Source organism: Corvus kubaryi, unplaced genomic scaffold (assembly GCF_017639235.1).
Source record: "Corvus kubaryi isolate FWS band 111438036 unplaced genomic scaffold, C.kubaryi_AGA036_p1.0 37353, whole genome shotgun sequence".
NCBI lineage: Eukaryota > Metazoa > Chordata > Aves > Passeriformes > Corvidae > Corvus > Corvus kubaryi.
This window is the reverse complement of record NW_024581115.1, coordinates 5,305,280-5,324,275: the sequence shown is the minus strand read 5'-3', so window position 1 is coordinate 5,324,275 and position 18,996 is coordinate 5,305,280. Positions and strand designations below refer to the sequence as shown.

At 47.0% G+C, this 18,996-nt stretch overlaps 2 protein-coding genes across 2 annotated transcripts in view; one reads left to right on the top strand and one right to left on the bottom strand.

Moving 5' to 3' along the window:
- Positions 1–6,420, top strand: part of OGFOD3 (2-oxoglutarate and iron dependent oxygenase domain containing 3) — a 43,560-nt gene extending 37,140 nt beyond the window's left edge. The window contains exon 9 of the mRNA XM_042032690.1: positions 6,149–6,420. Coding sequence (XP_041888624.1) covers positions 6,149–6,204 — 56 coding nt within the window. The 3' untranslated portion in view covers positions 6,205–6,420. The remainder of the gene's footprint in view (positions 1–6,148) is intronic.
- On the bottom strand, positions 1,879–18,990 carry LOC121666753 (urotensin-2 receptor-like). Its single transcript, XM_042032692.1, has 2 exons — positions 17,864–18,990; positions 1,879–2,478 (listed from the first exon to the last, which is right to left on the bottom strand). Exon 1 carries the CDS (start codon positions 18,890–18,892, stop codon positions 17,915–17,917), a length of 978 nt encoding a protein of 325 aa, XP_041888626.1. The 5' UTR covers positions 18,893–18,990; the 3' UTR covers positions 1,879–2,478; positions 17,864–17,914.
- Between the last annotated feature and the right edge of the window lie 6 nt (positions 18,991–18,996).

The window sequence follows — 18,996 nt, the reverse complement described above, 5'->3', positions numbered from 1 at the left end:
TGAGTCTCTTGTGTGGCAATCCAAGCAAACACTCCAGGAGCAGCAGCAGAGTTATTTCCTTTCTGAGCTGCAGGTGGCTCTGGCACATATGGATTGTCTCAGCCTGGGAAAATCCAGCAAAGGCACCATCCTGGAGTGGTGGGAATCCTCTGCTGAGTGTCCACTGCTCCTTGTGAAACACCCTGGAAAGCTGTAGCTCTGCTGTGCTTTGGGTCTTGTGAACATTCGTAGGAAGCTGAAAGCTCATTTTACATCATTGGCTGAACCCTGCTTCCAGCTCTCTCTTACTGATTGTTAATTTATCCTCAAAGTATCTGTGTGGCCATTTTTTATCTTCTGTGAGTGTCGGTGGCTTTGTACTGAAGTTTTTCAGGGGGGACTGTGCACAGGAAATAACTGTCCAGTTTCCCAAGTACACACCTCTGAGTGTGTCCATCATCTCCCCTCAAATCACTTATTTCACCTCTCACTTCTGTCCCAGCACACCTCAGCCTTGACCTGTAGCAAGTACTGACTCTGCATTATTTATTCATTGACTGGCTGGCTAGCACTGCAGAGCAGGCTTTTTCCTCTGATCCTTTTAGCCCACGTGGGGTATTAATCTTTATGAAGGATTTCTAACTCAATTTTTGAGATTTTTCATTCTTCAGCATTCGTTTTTTTCCAAATACTCCTATTTTTCTTCTAACAGAGGCACTGTCCATATTTGGACCAACACCCTTTATTTCAGAGATACTTCCATCTTGCCTGTTTTCCTGTAAAGCTGAAATAATGACAAGGTGGGGATCAGTGTTGCCTGCTGTTGAGCATTCTTGTCTTTCATCATACTTCATGGACAACGAGTAGGGAATTTTGAAACAGATACTAAAGAGAGCAGGTCAGACCTTGGGATCACAAGAAGAAATGCCTTGCTGGAATAGTTCTTACTCTGGAATCAATAAAGCAGCCTGGATGCACCATGTCCTTTATCTTTGTAACATTTGGATGCACTTAAATAAAAACATCTTGGTTTACTGCTGGATAATCCTGAGGCTGTCCAAGGAATCCAGTCTGGGTGAATCCATGAGCTGCCAGGTCAGGTTTATTGTTCGTAATGAACTGCATGAAACCTTCCCCTTTTTGAAGGAAATATTCTGTTTTTGGAGAGAAGCTGAGATTTGTGGAGCATTCATGTTACTTGTTTCTGGGAATTTCTTGTAATAGGCTTCCAGTGTTCAAAAAAGCTCATTTTAGACAGGGATACCCTTCATATTTTTCTATTAACAAGCCACAGCAGCCCCTCCACCCCCCAAAAAAGCCCCAACTGGGTTCCTGGGCCATGATTTTTCTGTTCAGACACCTTGAGGATTTGTCTCTTTCTTGTTCCTCAGTTTACACAGTTATTTTAAGTTATTGACATAGATGCCTGGACACTGCTGCTGACTCCACAGAAAAAAAATCTTGCTGTTTTCCTTTGAGAGAGCTTTTCCCTGCCAGGGGAAGGTCTCTGGGTGGGTTCCTACCTTGGAGGTGACCTCCTCAGCATATTAACTTGCCAGCCAGACCATTAAATCTTGTGGGAATAAACAAAGGCAGGTCCTAATGGAGTCACTCTGCATGTCTTGGCTCTGGCTGGTGGTTTCTTCCATTCCTTCTAGCAGGCAGATGTGTTTATTTCTGATTTATGTTACTGAAGAGCAGACATGTTCTGGGAGTCCTCCCTGCATGATGGGGTTTTAATTGTGGTTCACTGAATAACCTCGTAAAAAGAAGGCTGCATTTTACCAGGTGATTCAAAACTTACAAGGCTGCTGTGAAGTCAGACAAACTCTGAGCCCATTTAGTCCCTGCACTTCTCAACACAAAAGACATGAGAGAAGTGATCTTGCACTTGGATTATTTCTACTTCACTATGGGCCATAAATGGGTGTTTTTCTTTGTTTCTTTATTTCAAAGGAAAATAGGAATTAATCTGAGAGTCACTCCTTTCCACGGGGATGAATATGATCAAAATAAACTTTGACTAGGAGGAAAAAAGCAATACTACTGAGTCAGCCAAGCAGAGGGGGAAGTTCAGTTTAAGATGGTGCTAGGCAGAGAGCAGCTACAGGAGACTTCTCCCACACTGATGTGTCCGTGTCAATTTGAACTGACATTTTTTTCCTCCTCCTCACTCTGCTTTATTGTTTCATTAGGAGAACTGAGAAACTGAGAGCTTCCAGGTAGCAAAGCTCTTAAAACCTTTTATAAAATTTTCAATAGACCTCTTGATAACCATTTGCTTCAGCTATTTACCCTGTCCATCTTCTGTTTGAATTAATAATGAACAGTGAACATGCTAAAATAAGTGATGCTACATCCACCTATTTAAAAAATGATGAATTATGCTTTCTTCTGCATTTATCTTGTGTATCAAATGGGCATTTTTTAAAGTGATGGTGTCCTCCATGCATAGCTTGTGTCTGTTGCCGCTTTTCTGGAACTGGGCAGAATTTAGACCTGTAAATAAGAAATAATCCAAGAAGAAATTAAAACTGAATTAATAAATATACAGAAGTGTATAGAAAGTTTCCCCTTGGGAAAAAAAAAAAGGGGGGGTTTGAAATATTTGTAGGTTTTGGAACTGTAAGAAAAACCAAAGTTTTATTGATTTATTAATCCTTTAGTGGGGCTGTAGGGAATCTGCACCTGCTCTTCAGTACTCTCCACTCAGGTTGCACTCTACTTTTACAAGTTTGCACAGTATTTAGAAATCCAGTCCTCTTCCTGCCCGTTTTCCCTTTCTAGGTACTCATTTTCATGGAGATCTTGGCCCATTCAGACCACGAGCAGGAAAAAATCTCCTTTCTCTGGTGCACGAGATGAATGCCTGTGGGTTTCTCAGGAAGGCAGTTCCCAGCTCGAGCAGTGCCCATCACTGGGAGGTGATGAGGACTCTCACTCCTCACATTTAGCAGTGCCTTGAAGCCTTCCCCTTTCAGCCTGCTGCCTCTGAGCCTTTTGCTCTCAACAGCTGCAACTTGAGACCTCTTGACTTTGTTTTCTAAATGCCTTTAGCACCTCCAGATGGCCGTGAGTCAGTGAATTCCAGCGTGCTGCAGAAATGATCGCTTTCTGCTCAAGTTAAACACGTTTTGACTCCGTTGCTAATTTTCTACTTAGGCTTTGGAGCAGACTGCTAAAACTTGTCCTCTTCCCGATCATTCTCCTTAAATGAACGACTTCAGCCATAAAGCACGCACAAAAGGGCAGTAATCAAAAACCTTTCCATAGCTGAGTTGTACAGGGAGATATTTCTGAGATGTTCAGGTCTGAATTAATGATTCTGTCCTCTGGTCAGGCCAGGTTTATGATTTGCAGGATCTGGGCAAGGCAGAAGTGAAGGTGTTTGATGGCCCAGCTCCCCTGGAGTGGGAGGTGTAATGATTCTGTAATTGTGCTGCACTGGTAAGGGTTCCTGTGTTAAATTTACAAACGTGGCAAGGTCATTAGGAACAGCAACAGCCTCTTGTTAGACCATATGACAGAACAAAAAACCAGAAATCTTTGAGCCTTAAAGCCTTGTTTATAATGAATGAAATTGAGTGAATGCATCAGTGAATCAATTAACTTAAAAAGCAGCTATCATTGTCTGCCTGTCCCCTGACCAGGGTTAGTGACCCTTGGTTTTATTTCCTTCTGGCTGGGATGGATGTGCAGGGGATGGATGTGGAGCTGGGAGAAGGTTCAGTCACTGCCTGCTCTAGACATCCACAGCTTCCTCCTATGAGCTGCTGAGGGCTTCTCTGGACTATGGAGGAGACAAAGGGTATGCCAAATCTTTTAAATTAATAAGATTTTAGTTCTCTAATAGCAACACCTGCTTGCTGAATGCATTCTGAGTAGTCCAGCTGCACCAGACTGTATCACTTAGGAGACATGGATTTTCCAGTTGTGTCCAAGGCCCTGGAAGGGGAGGACAACCTTGTGTACATCTGAGCCAGCTTTAGTCATGGAGCATGCCAGGGGTTCACGTTTGCATCAGTGTGACAAGTAAAATCTGTCTAAATTAAAAGCTTTGAAATTGAGAAAATATTGTTTTGTTGGGAAGAACACAGGTGTGGAAAGAATGCTTGGCTTAATGAGCTTATCTAATTTCTGTCTCCCTTGTAAGTACTAGTCTGAAGTTCTTTTTAGAGATAATAGCCAACAATGCTTCCTAACCACACAGGATTTACCATTCCTAAACAGCTAAAAAGCTGAAACTAATCACAACTATGAAAACTCCATAAAACTGAACATTTTGCAACATTGCTGTGTTGAAACTGGGTGCTCCCTCTGGACTGGGCACGGGCTGGAGCCAGTCCTTGGCAGGAATTTGTGCAAGTGCCTCAGGTGCCACAAATACTTTGTATTTCTGCGAAATAACTTTTCAGGTGGTTATTACGATCCTTGAGGTTTTTCTAGTCTTTCTCCTCCCTGTGGACTGTGCCTGTGCACATCTGAGAGCAGGGGAAGGTTCCTGCCAGGGAGGTACCACCAGCCTGCAGACCCCCCCCCCCCACCCCATGTCCCAGGGGAGCTCCCAGGGTGTCCTGTCTCCTCTCTGGAGACAGCTACTCTAAACACTGGGGATGGTGTTTATCCTCAGGGCCAGGGCTCCATCAATTTGTGCAGTTTATGTCGGGAAGAGACAGTAAAACTGGTGCTTACAAGAATTCTGACTGCACCCGCTCCAGACATGAAGACCCTCGTGTCGCCCGGCCCCGCACGAGGTGGGCGGTGGGGACCACCCCAGGAGGAGGTTTGGGGTGTGGAGAGGGCTGGAGGGTTTGCTCTGGCTCTCAGTCCAAAAGGCAGTGAACAGCTGGGATGGGGAGGACACATCTGGACACTCCAAGGAGGTGGTGGTAGAAGGGGAGTCTCCATGGGGGGGTTGGGAGAGGATATTTGGGCTCTTTTTGGGACTCGGCAACACATTGCAGGTGATGGGAAGGGTGAGACCTCCTGCTGCTGAAGAGGTGCTGGGAAGGAGCAAATGCTAAATCTGGGTGACACTGAGTGCTGAATGGCAAGGTCTGACATCCCCAATGACCCTTGATAGGGATTGAAATCCCATGGATACACAGGATGGGGAAAGGTAAAAGGAACTGCTGTCCCAGGGACTTCAGCAGAGGGTGGGATCCCTTTGCAAGCAGAGACTGAAACAGCTGTTTGGAGACATTTCACCTCGTATGGAGGGTTGAGATCAGTCTGAGCACTTCTCCAGCCATTCTCTGCTGCCAGGACCCTGTACTTACTTTTTCCAGCTTCTTGGGTAAGGAAAGGAGGCTGCTGGGAGAGCAGTGCCCTGGCGTGCCATGGAAAGGTGCTGTGGCAGGGGCACTTAGCAGGAAGGAAGGACCCTGACAGCTTTGCTGTCATCCTCTTGCCAGCACAGGACCTCCAAAATCCAGCAGGAAACAGGGGAACAGAGGCAGTGTGTGGCTGCCTCAGTGGCCTCCATCCACAGAAACCTGGGAGGTGCCCACTGGGAAGTCACTGCCTGGTGAAAGGCAGCAGCTGCTTTATTGAGGTGCTGTTTAATTGTTTTGCTAAAGCAGCTGCCTCTGCCTTATTAATTTAGAAGAAATTACTGACTGAAGAGAAAATTCTAGCTTGTACTTTAACTTGATTTTTTTTTCCTTTGGGGCAATGAGAGACTATCCCTAACACTTCTCTGCTTGAAATCACAGGATCTCTTGGAGATCTGCCTTATGCCTGGCCCTCTTGTTAAAAAAAGGGGATACTTAAAATCAGCTGGAGTCCACCAGGAGCTTCACCTTCTCAGCAGCCCAGACTCAGAATGGGTGAGCTCTGTTAATTTAGAGCAGTTTGACAAAATATTCAGTTGAGGACCCAGCGGAGTACTCCAGGAATTATCATTCCAGGTCATTTGTCCTGCCTGTGTGAGAGTTACAACTCTTGACAGGTTTGGATTCCATTTCATTTCATTCACCAATTTTGTATCCATGGGTAACAGCAGAACTGATGTGGCTCTGTGCTGCTGCAAGGAGGCTGTCAAGGTTTTCAGGTTTTAAAATCAACCTGCTTTGATGACTCTTCTGTTCTGCAGCATTTACTTTACAGAGTTTGCCCTGAAAAAACCTGTTTAAAAATTACTTCCCTTTTTTTTTTTTTTTTGCAACAGTTGAACTGAAAGCAAGACAGAAGAAGTTCAAGGATGCCTTTGTAAAAGACTGGTGATCTTGCCAGAGATACAAGATCTGGCTTGTTCTTGTCTTCTCCCTTGCAGAAGAAATAAGTTTACTTAGTCCTGAAGTGTGTTGGGAAGGATGAGGTTCAGAACAGACTCTTCCTTCCTTCCTTCCTACAGGACTGGAGGAGCCACGACCTCCTGGAGGCTTTGAACATTTGTCACTTTGGAAGTGCAAAGGAGATAAATCTGCCTGTGCTCAGTAAGGGTTTCAGGGCTTTTCTTTTTCTTTTCTCTCATTTATGAACATCTGCCACTGACTTCCATGCTGGGAAGAAGGTCCCCTTTCCATTAGGATGTGCCAGCTGATGGCCACATCCCATGGGCAGCAGTAATTACACCCCACTGACCGTGCATGAAGAATGTAATGTATTAAAATAATCTAGAACAAACTATAAAAACACTTAAACAACAAGCCCAAAGCAAATAATTATTTTACATCTACTAACTCATTGTTTAAAATGAAGTTATACTCATCTTGAGTGAAATGCTGCTTCCCATTTAAGTCCATCCTTCAAAATTCTTCCCAAAAGTCCTCAAACACAACCTTTTTGGTTACAAGGCTGCCTGAATTCACACACAGACACTTGACATTCTTTGGGCAACAGTGAAGACATGAAAGGAAGCTGGAAACCCCTTTTTGTCTCAAGCACTGCCTTAAAGACTCCCCACAGCTTCTGGAAGTCAGTCCAGGCTCTAGAAAGCATCCTCTGGATGCTAAACCTGCTTTCTAAGCCTTAAATTACCAAACCCCTCAAACAGAAGAAACACGTGGCCAGCAAATGTGTGGGACCAGCTGCAACTCAAAAAACATCAAGGGCTCAACAGATTTTCTGCTGCTCACACTGCCTGGGCTCTGTTAAGCACTCAGGCTTTGCTCCTCTGTCTGTAATGTCTGGTTTTGACACTGGATGAGAGTTTGGCCTCAAAAGTACCTGAGCAGCTCCAGGTGAGTTGTTTTTAATTAAACATCTTGCTGGAGACTGATGGAAGCTTCAGAGAGACCTTAATGCAAGTGGAGCCAAATGTGGGAGGGTCTGAGCTGGGAGGGAACAAGGTCCAAAGGTTTTCAAATCTGGGGAAGGTGAGCTCTGTTTTGGAAGGCTAAATTTAGCAGTGATTAAACGAGCTCTTAATTAACCAAATATTCCTCCTGCTTGCCTTTCCAAATTACTCAATAACTGAACAATTATAATGAGCTCAGCAAGTAATTACTCTCCATTCCTTGCCAACTGCAGCCTTGGAACCCACCAGCTGTTAATGTGCTGGGAAATGAAGTCCATCAAGTGTGAGTCAAATAACTGAAAACTGAACAGGAAAAAGCCCCCCCAGGTTTCCAGGCACTGTAAGGAAAGCTGCTCCCCCATGCTGAGCCCCTGAGTGTCCCTCCCAGACTGAAGATCCATCATGAAGATGATGAGCATGGGTTGGAGCTGCAGGACTCTGTTTTCATAGGTGCTCTGGCAGGGATATAAGCGTTCCTCATGGTTATTCTGCCTCACGAGGCTCTACAGAGCCTCCCTGGGGGCTAATGGGCATCTCTAGAGGGGGGAAGCCACTGCCCCACTCACTGACCAGAAAGGAGAGGGCAGAAATAAAGCCCAAACCCTCTGAGAACACAAGATTTTTCCCTGTTGCAGCAAAGTCACTGGGATTGTGAATTTGGCCATTTACTGGCCTGAGTTTAACTGATATGTTAAACAAGAACAAGCTCAAGTGCACGGAATAATTTAAAAATTAGATTTGAAGATGCTTCACATGCACTCCTTTTCACGCCCATCAGTTTTATCAGCTCAGCTGCCTGGGGGTAGGCAGGGAACCTGATCAGGACAAGAAATAATTACTTTTGTCTTGACTGGGAAAAAAAAACCAACCCTCAACCCTATAAAGTAAAATGACTTAATTTTTTAAAATTACAAAACTGCAAAGACAGATATACCAGCCTCAGTGAGGGGACAGAGGAGGTGGAAGGTGGAGGAGCAGCAAAGGAAAAGCTTTGTAAATCATCCTCCTGTCTGTGCAGACATAACTTCTCAAATGGAGCTGAAGGATTTGCTGATAGAGTCACAGTTGCAGGAACATTCCCACTTTCTGATTAGGTTGTGGAAGTCAGTAGAGGCTTCTCCCTTCTCTGTGGGCAACCTAAAACAGCTCTGAAATCCAAGAGGTAAGAAATGTCCCCAAAGCCTTGAAACTCTCACTGGGGTATCACAGAACGTGGTGTGTGGTGGCTTTAGCTGTGGAGCAAAGCCAGGGTGGAAGCAGAGTCCCTGGGAGAGGTTACAGCTTATTGCTGAGGAGGAAATGTGACACAAAGAAGGGACAGAACACGCAGGGACAGAAAAATAAACCCCATAAGGTTAAAGTAAGAACAGCAAAGACAGCAACATGGAAAAACCAAACATGTTCCTGCTGAACATACAACCCAAACATCACGTTTGATCCATGATCTTTCCGCTCAAGCTCCTCTCAGCACAGGCAGGGGATTCCATCTTTGCTGAGCAGTGGGAATGCACGTTGTGAAGGCAGGCCCTGGCATGGGGTCTGTAATTATACACAGCTCCTCCACAGGCTGAGTCTCAAACACACACCTCGAGCTCTCCAGAGATAAACATTTACTGAAGAATGTGACAGAAGACAAAAATGTCCATTGAGATGCTGGTTTGATGCCTTTTTTCGAGCTCTAAGCTAACGTGCTCATGCCAGCGAGCTTCTCTATTTCTTCCCTTGCCCTGACACTCCCAGAGGGGCAGGGACATCCCATTCCTGCTGCCCCATGCTGCCTCTGGGACTCCTCACCCTGCACTGTGAGGGTCTGGAGTGGAGTTGGAGGCTCCTGTAGAGACCAGGTTTGCTTGTGAGCACAGCAAAGAGGGCAGGAAGGGAGGAGGGCTTGCAAGAGAGGAGGCTGGGACTCGGCTGCCTCTGGAAGGGGCACGTGGCTGTCAGAGCAAGGGCTGGTTCTGCACAAGGGTGCTGGCACGAGGGGAAATGTCCCCAAACCAGGAGTGTGGGGATGTGCTCTGCCCCTCAGGTGCCCATCTCCTCCCCCTGCATTCCCCACAGCAGCTGTAAAGCCTGATTTCCAGAGGCAGCATGGAGATGATGCAGCATTGCCTTCCTCAGGCTCCTCTCAGCCTAAAGCCATTTCTTTGTGCTCTCATTAATGAGTGATTCAGGGTGACACATCAACGATTTCACATTTGGGTTTTGCAGGGAGTGTGGCTGTCAAAGCCCTTCTCCCCACACCTGAGGTCACTCTCATGCTGTGAGATTCACAGGCCCCTCTGGGACTGTGAACACAAGAACTGGAATTGGGGCATATGAACACTTTCCCCATACCATGAAGTTATAGGTTTAAAGATTTTTATTGTCTTTTATTGGACTAAACCCAAAAATTCTTACTTTTTTTTTCCCTGAATAACAGAGATAGATACTGAATACCCCAGAACACACAATGCTTAGGAGAGAAAATATTCTCTTATGTGGATGGAAGTAAAAGCCCAAGTGATGCTCCAGCCCCATCCTCGTCACTCCACTGTGGTCCCTCCCCTCTTAAATCTGCAAGGAGCTTTTCACTCTAACACTGGGCACTGCAAGATGTGGGGCTTCACTTTCTCATCTGGTCTAAAAGAAGCTGCTGCAAGGGTTGAACCAATGCTTTGAAGTTTGAGGGACATTTTCCATAATAAACTCGCCGTTGTATTAAGAAAACCCAACACGTGACAGCAGCCAAGCAAAGTTAGCCCGTTGTTATTTCCTCTGCTTTTGTTGTTGGGAATTAATTGTGCTGTGCCTCAGGCAGGCAGAGGTTCCTCGACATACTTAATCATTCTAAAAGGATGCCGACAGCAAAATGACAGGGAAGTTCTGTTGTGTTTAGCAGTCAGTAATGAGTGTTGGGATAATTCTTTCTATCCAGCCTCCTCTGCACGGATATCGTGCTCTTAGAGCAGGCTGAGGCACAGGCTCTGCCTTCACCTCCACTGATCCCAGTGCTCCCAAGCCCATAATGTGGGGAGGAGGCTCCCAGGAGGTAAAGAAGAGATTCTGCTTCCTTGCCTATCTCCTCCTATTGTTTGTCACGGAGGAGGGGCATTAAAGAGGGTATTGATGCACTGAAACGATGGTGTTTTTAATCAGGAGGCTCATTCCAGTTCTGATCCCAGCCAGGCACAGCTGCCAAGGCTGGGGGTGAAGGAGCATCTTCACTGCCCAGCTGCCATAAATCAAAAGGAGAGAGGTTCTGGTCGACAAACATTCCTCTGCCTGACCATGAATAGCTACCCTGAACCCTAAGTTACCCCTGCAAGGAGGTATTTTCCCCTTCGTCCATAGCATCTCTCATCCAGCGACCCCAAACCCTGTCCCACACACCAGTGACACCTTACAACACCTGCACAGACACTGGAAATAGCACTGCTGTTTTCTAGGCACTTCATGAACAGCAGCCAAGACCAAGTGACCTCCCTGAGGTAATTTTCCAGGAGGATTCAGGACTTCTGAGCTGCCCCATTTCAGTGAATCCCTCTGCTCAGCTCCCACACTGTGGAGCCCTGCCTCCACAGGCAGCTCCAGCATCAAACCCGTGTAAATCTCTCCTGGCTTTCATTCACTGGCTTGTTCTAAGCCTGCCTGAGCTATCAACAGCCCAGGTGCTTTCGGGGTAGAGGTCTCTGAACCCCCAGCAGCAGATGATGTGAAGGAAGGTAAATTCATCACCTGGCTGCAGGGCACGGTGCAGGCAGGGGCTGCAGACTCCTTGAGTATTCCTGCTACCAGCCCTTTGCCTGGACACTGCCCAGGGGCAGAAAGCTGCTTTCAAAAAGTGGTGGCTGGAGGTAACTGCGGCTCTGGCTGATTTTATAACCATGCCATTTCTGTAAAATACTGCCTTCTATGGTGTTAAATGAAAGGGAAAAAACCCTCAGTTACAAAGAACAAGGAGAAACTCGATTTAAACCTGTGGGGTTACTGGGATTTTGAGCAGTGTAATGCTGGGGGTGGCTGCCAGCCCATGCTCTCCAAAGGGAGGGTGCTGTGGGAGCCTGGCACAGGAGCTGGTGCTGCTTCCTTGCCATGCCCACTTTGTCTGGTGGGACCTGCATCTCCCAGGAGGTTTAGGTGTCCTCTCTGCACGTGTCAAGGGTGCTGCTGTCTCTCCCCTTTCAGCATTACTACACTACAGTTAATTTACCTGCTCCATTCTTGCAGATTTTCACAAGATAGGTTCAATGTACCCAAGAATAATTGCTCTGTAGTGCCTTTTCCTGGGAGGCTTCTTGCAAGAGGCAGCCTTGTGCTTCTCAAATGTCAAGCTGATATTTAAAAGAATAACAGAGGTAGAAGGCTGTGAGTTTGATGGACGTCCCTGGCTTGCAGGAGCACACAGATGAAGGGGTAACTGTCTCTAACAGGCTGTGTTTATGGACACACCACATTTAGCTTCAGGAATCTCCCTTGCTTTGTTTGGATGGAATCATGTTTGGTTCTAGTTAAGAATTCAGGAGCTGAATTCAAGATCCTAACAGCAATGCACAAGGAAAGACTAACAGCATCTCAGAGAGATTGGCCAAAACAAGCTGGAACAAACTTGTCAGATTTTACTTCTCCAGCATTAGCATGGCTTTGGTTTTAGAACTGTTCCCTGTGCCAAGCATGGCTGATACTGCTGGTGCTTTGTGCACAAATTTATTTACTGCTTTCCTTCCAGATATCCTGATGGAGGAGTCTGGGTGGGATCTTCCACAGTATTGAAGTCCAGCCTTTTTTAATAAATGCTTTAATGAATGCTTTTTAACTCTTCACCTCATCTCTCACTGTAGAAGTATTCCTAGTGCTTACCAAAATGTTTCATTTAAATTAAAATTTATATTATAAATGAAGAGAAGCAGAGAAGCAGAGCCCAAATGCCAGAAGACTTCTACAGGATTCATTTCTCCCTTTCCTTTTTTAATTCTCCCTTTCTTGGGTGGGGGACCAAAGTAAAACGATGCAGCAGTTTTGCTTTGGTAAATTCCATTGGGGGCATTTTCTTTGGGGACAAGATGGCTCCAGTTGTGACCACAGATCACAAAGCTCAGCTCTGACCACTCAAACTTGTTGAACTGAAATTAGTCTCCCCCAAAGGTGATATATGCCATACCAGAAACTCAGTGTGGGCAGAAAGCTGCATTCCTGAGCAGAAATATTTTTGATTAAAAACCCCCCTTCTGATATATGTCCCATTTAGGATTTTAATATACCTATATTTAGTATAATATTAACATATTAATATTTTTTTTCAGTGTTGGGTGTCTGACAGAAGCTTGTTGCATCCCAGAGGTTTGGCTGGGAGGAGTTCTTCCATCTGCCTTCACAAAGCTCAGCCTGAGCCACCCAACCCCTCCCAACACTTTGCCACCAACTGACTGCATCCTTTCTCCCTGCTGTGCTTTAGATCCATTCCCAAACAAGGGCAAGAATCTTCTATAATGCTAATAAAAATAACTCTACTGGGTGCTTACACCCTGCAAGGCTGTGGCTACTCTTTTGAAGGCAAAGCAATATATTTCTCATAAGCCACAGTAATTAACTCAGCATCTCTATTCCCTGGAAAAAAACTAGAAAGTAACAGCAAACCCCAATATTATCAGGCAGAAAAACCCCAGCTGGGCTAAACTGGAGTTAGTCACCAGCTCTGGGTGTTTCTGTGGGTGCAGGCTGGGAGGATGCTGTGCAAAATGACAGGAATGAAGTTAGTCTGGGTTTGGCATGGGAAGAAACGTGGGAGAGGAAAGTTAACTCTTGGAGTGGGTTTTTCTCTTCTCTTCCCTTCCAGTAATGTTCTATTTTAAGGTATAAAATCCTCTTACATTGTGCCGTGATTTTGGGCAACCTCTGTGTTTTAAAGCCTAGAAATAAAAAGCAAATTTCCTTCCCGAGACCTCGGGATGGGAACTTGGTGCTGCCACCAGAGGGACTCCAAAAAGCGACAGAAAAGCCGAGTGTCCTCAAACCAGGCAAACTTCCTGGCAAAGCTTCTTGGCTTCTCGGGGCTGCTCTGAGGATTTCTCTACGTTTTCTGCACCCAGGGCTTGAGGGCTGGGCTCTGATACGAGCTTTATGTGCTCTCTTCTCTCATAATCCTGCTGATTATGAATAGATTATAATCGATTACAATAGATTAGAATAGATTATAATAGATTAGAATAGATTAGAATAGATTATGAGCTCAGTCCCCCTGCCAGTTCCCCACAGTTAATCCAGCTGTGCATCTTGCAGCTCCAGGTACAAAATGCCCTCTCTTTCGCTGGCTTCCCTGGTGTTCAGTCACACACTAAGCACCAAACCTGACTGCTGAAATAGGAGTTCAAAAGTTACTGATTTGCTTGCACTCGTGATGGAATTGCAATGTGGGGCTTTTGAGCATTTATTGCAAATTTGTTTTTCAAAAATGGAGAGAAAGATGACTAAAAAAAAGTGACTGAAGGTAAAGGCTGCAAAAATGCCGTAAGGCTCAGGTGGTTTCTCCTGTGTCTGGTGAAAACAAATACTCTCATTTGCCCCACAAAGGAGTGGTCTTGGTCTTTTCAAGTAAAAGTGGAAAAATTGCCATGGCTACAGCAGCTCCCATCTGAGGACATCCCACCATAAAGGAAGGCTATGTTTCAGGATGAAACTACTTTCCTTTCCCAGTCTGGGTTGGGTTTTTGCATTATAAACCCCTAAATCCCAAAGGGTACTGGAAAAAAATCTCTAGTGATTGAACTATTTTCTTTCTTGTAAAGCACGTATGGAGTTGTGCAGTGACAGCCTCTGGCCCAACAAGAAAAGGCTGCTGCCTTTCCTAAAATTCCCATTTCCCATGTTTCTGAAGAAACATGTGTCACTGAACCTGCAGCAACATTCCATTTAAAATAAAAAACACCCAAAGCATTAAGAACCACAGGATTACAATGATTTAGGAATGACAGGTGACCCTAGAGTACACAGAACTTGATTTCCTGGAATGTAAAATAGCCAAAGTAAAATTGTTTTAAAGGAACTCTCCACATGTTGTTTTTCAGTTACAGCCCCACTGACTTCCCTGTTGTTACTCAGCCCTGGCCTGAGATGCTTCAGATTTACCTGGAGTGACACCAGTCATAGAATTTGCAAAGTTCCATCATCCAGATTCTGGTTATCTCAATTTTCACACACTTCTGTAACCTCTGTGGCTGGGGACACAAGATGGTTTTAATCTCATGGCTTTGGGAATCCCAACTCTTCCTTTTCAGTGCTGAGGACAGGTGAGAACGCCTTCATGTAGAAAATAGCCTGAGCTCCCTTACAGCAGGTGTGCACAGCCTGCACACAGGGAGATGTGCTTAGAAATGCTGAGATCCCAACCCCAAACCTCCCCAAAATCCTCTGGGGGAGAGCAGGTAAAGCTATCCCTCACAGGTAACCTAAAGGTTGTGTCAACCCCTGACAGGGCTCTGTGCTCTAGACAGGCAGAGCATTCCCCTCCCCAAGGGAGCTACCAGATTAATTTGGTTTTGTTCTTAAAGGAAGATCCACGAGGACAGTCCCCTCATTCCCAAACACCAAGAGGACACCAAGAGCACACCAAGAGGAGTCAAGGCTTGCCCAGACAACAGGAACTCAGCTAAAACATCGGCTCCAGCAGGATATTTATGAAGTGGATCAAACCTACTGACTTTTGGCAGTTTAACACATCCTGGCTGAAAAACCTGAGGAGTGACAAATAGAACAGAGCCACAGAACGGTTTGGGTAGGTTTGGGTTGGAAGGGACCTTGAAGATCATCCAGTTACAACCCCCCAGCCTCAGATACCTTCCACTGTCCCAGGTTGCTCCAAGCCCCGTCCAGCCTGGCCTTGGGCACTGCCAGGGATCCAGGGGCAGCCACAGCTCCTCTGGGCACCCTGTGCCAGGGCCTCCCCACCCTCACATGGAAGAATTCCTTCCCAATATCCCATCTAACCCTGCCCTCTGTCACTTTGAAGCCATTCCCCCTTGTCTTGTCACTCCAGGCCCTTGTCCAAGGTCCCTGTCCAGCTCTCCTGGAGCCCCTTTAGGCCCTGGAAGGGGCTCTAAGCTCTCCCTGGATCCTTCTCTTCTCCAGGTGAACATTCCCAGCTCTCCCAGCCTGGCTCCAGAGCAGGGGGGCTCCAGCCCTTGGAGCATCTCCGTGGCCTCCTCTGGACTCTCTCCAGCACCTCCACGTCCTTCTGATGTTGGAGACCCCAGATTTGGATGCAGCACTGCAGGCTGGGTTCACCAGAGTGGAGTAGGGGGGAGAATCACCTTCCTTGGCCAGCTGGGCACCCTTTTTTTGAAATATCCAGTATTTTGCCTTTCATCTGGACGCTCCTCCATCAACCCTTTGATACTTAATGCTCCCACCACGTGGCACAGGAAGCACAGCCACTACACACTGCTGGTGCCACTGAGCAGAGTAACAGAATCTCTTCAGGGGACTGAGAGGTGTCTTGAGAAGTGTGTCCCAAATGAGCCCCTTCTGTTTGTTTATCCCCACATTGAGGTTACAGCTGAAGACCCCTCCTGCTCTGCATTTTCACCCTTTTATTTCTATGCAGAACTCCTTTTCAGCTTCCCCCTTGTATTAACAAATATGATTTCAGGCTGTTCAGCTTTTTAACTTTTAAAAATACAAAGCAAAGTCCCTAAAACTCATTTTGATCCCTCTCCAGCTCACGGGATGCAGCCATGCCTGGCTCTGCCAGGACTTCTGTGCAGACACACCTTGCACATGACATTCACACTCCCACCTTCTGAGTGCAGTCTTACCTTTTTTATTCTTACATGGGAGTGACTTCCAGCCTCGGAAATGGGAACCAAAGGAAAAGTAACAATGGCTTTACAATTAATAATTAAAAAATCAATTAGTTCCTGAAAAGTTGTTCTGAAAAACTGCTGAATCCTGTTCTCCTTGCCAATTCCCAACACGAATTGTGTGTTAGCCCCCCTGTTTCGTAAGGAATGGACAACATTAGGACTACTTAAGACACCCAGCTTGGAGTCTATGCAACACTGGAATATGACAAAGTGATCACCAGAGTTTCAAATACAGTCCTGTGGTTAAAAGTAATATAGGCGAGGTGAGTTACTCATTCCCCTGCTCCCCAAAAAGCATCCCAAGAGAATGCCTGACTCCAGCACAGGAACACCTTCATCCAACTTGTGTATTTTTCTGTTAGTTGAGTGCCTAAAATGCAGCATGTCTCTGTGCCTGCTCTCTGCTCCCAGCCCTGTCTGTGGTGTTGGCACTTTGTGTCTCTGCTTTAGCACAAACACACCCCAAAGTTTGGTGTGGGACACGAGAGCATCACCCAAGGACACGGGAATGCAGCAGCACTGCAGGGCTGGAGTGGGACTCTGCTCAGGCAGGCAGGGGTTGGAATAAGTAATAAAAAAGTGGAAATGACAGTTCCTGACGCTGCTGCTGCTTCTGAACTCCCTGGGCATCACCAGCTGCTGATAAGAGTTTGTGCAACTCGTACAGTGCTTTTCTTATCCCCAGAGTCTGTCCCAGGAGAAGAAAGAGGAATATTGACCCCAGCTTCATCCCCACAGGTGGGAACTGCAGCATCTGCCCAGATAGATACATCCCCCTGAGCTGGGTGAAGAGACCAGGCGAGGGGAAGGCTGAGGATGGTCCATTTTTAATAAGCATTTATTTATAAACTGACACTTTACAGTTGTTTAAGTGCTTACAGGCATCTCCAGGATCTGTGGTGGAGGCTTACTGTGAGATGCCAAGCAGGGAGAAAATGAGCAGAATACATTGAGGCAAAAAGGTTTTGATCAAATATAATGAAAAAATTTGTCTCTTTTATGATGACTTTCATGATATAGGATTCAGTCATTTTTCTTAGAGCCTCAGGTCTTTGAGTCATAGGATTATAAATAATTTTTTATTTCTTCCAAGGTAAATTTTCAGGTTTTTCAAGCTCTGTTGACTGTTAAGAAAGGGACCAACTTTTTAAAGAAAAAAAAATCAGTGGCAAATTCAAACCACCTTAGGTAGAAACCTTAAAAAATTACAAGGGGTTTTTTTTTAGGTGATCCTGTGGTTTCTGACAGCTTACCTTGTGGTTTTTGAATGCTCGGAATTCAAAGTGCTGCTGCAATGAATTTAAAAATAGAGACTTTAAGCTTGATATAACAGTAGTGCACCGTAATGTAACAGGAAATAGGAAAAGGGGCTTAGAGGTCTCTTTACACACTCCAGAAACAGACAACGGTAACACACAGGGCAAACACAAGGCTGGCAGCTCAGTTAAGTGATACCAATTTCAGATTTCTGCAGCTCTGACCCAGCTGTAGCCCAAAGGCAGCACTGAGAAACCACACGGGAGAAACGTGTGTGTGGAGCCGGAGCCGAAACTCGGCCAAGCGTGAAAACAGTTTGTGGCAGAACTGAACAGAGCATCCACCTCATCTTCTGCACCCAAAACCCTGCAGGATTTGTCCTGAGTGGCTGCTGGCTCCTGGCAGGACCCCCCCAACAGCCCTCAGCCAGATGGAAATTAAGCCTCATCTCACAGCATTTGGATTCACACAGCTTCTTGCCCCTCGCTAGAGAGAGCACCAGAAATGAGTTTTTAGGACCCTTCAGGGCTAGGGGGTCCCAAAGCCCTACCTTGGCCGGACGCTCTGCTGGTCCTGGTGTGTCCGGAGCGCCTCCTCTTCCTCACTTGTCCTTGAGAGTGGCCATGCCCAGCGCTTCCGAGCTGTAGTCGTACTGGTTGCTGGAGGACATGGACCGTCCCCAGGAGCACTGCAGGTTGGAGCCCCTCTTGCGGAAGGAGGAGGTGAACCTGTAGAAGTTGCGGTGCCTGTTGCGCAGGTACTCCCGGTAGTTTTTGGTGAGCAGGGTGTAGAGGAAGGGGTTGATGCAGCTGTTGCTGTAGGTCAGGCAGGTCACCAGATAGTTAATGCACTTCTGGGTTTGGGTGGTGAGCTGCAGGGAGCTGCTGTAGAGGCGCACCAGCTGCCAGATCCAAAACGGCAGGAAGCAGGCCCAGAAGACCAGCACGATGCTGAAAATCATGATGAGGACCTTCTGCCGGGGGGATCTCTTGCTCTTCTCCTTGTGCGGGGGGTTCCTCTGGGACTCCAGGTAGGTCCTGGCCAGGCGTGTATAGAGGAAGCCGATGATGATCCCCGGGGCCATGATGCTGGTGCTGAAGAGCACGGTCAGGTAGGTCCGGTAGGCATCCACGCTCCAGGTGGGCGCACACATCCTCTTCACCTTGCCCTCCGCCTTGCCCCCCTCGGTCAGCGTGACCATCAGCATCATGGGCAGCGTGAGCAGCAGCGACACCGACCAGACAGCCCCCGCCGTGACCTTCCGGTAGCCCCGCGACCGCTTCAGGGTGTCCAGGGGCCGGGTGACGGCCAGGTAGCGCTCGGTGCACATGAGGGTGAGGGTGAAGATGCTGGCGTGCATGGTGAGCAGGTCCAGGCTGAGCAGGATGCGGCACCCCAGGTCCCCGAAGTACCAGTCCTGGGCCAGATAGGTGCAGACGATGAAGGGGATGGTGGAGAGGTAGAGCAGGTCGGCCAGCGCCAGGCTGACGATGGAGCTGTACATGGGGGCGGCGCAGCGCGCCGAGTGGCACATCACCACCAGCGTGTAGACATTGCCGGCCACCCCGGCCACGTACATCACCGACAGCACCGTCCCGAAGGCCGAGGGGATGAGCAGGGGGCCGCCCCCGGGGGCACCCCCGCCGCCCGCCGCCGCCGTCCCGTTGCCCCCCGCCGCCGCCG

Coding starts and splice junctions, on each gene's coding strand:
- LOC121666753 (XM_042032692.1), bottom strand. CDS start 18,892: ATGTACGTGGCCGGGGTGGCCGGCAATGTCTACACGCTGGTGGTGATG.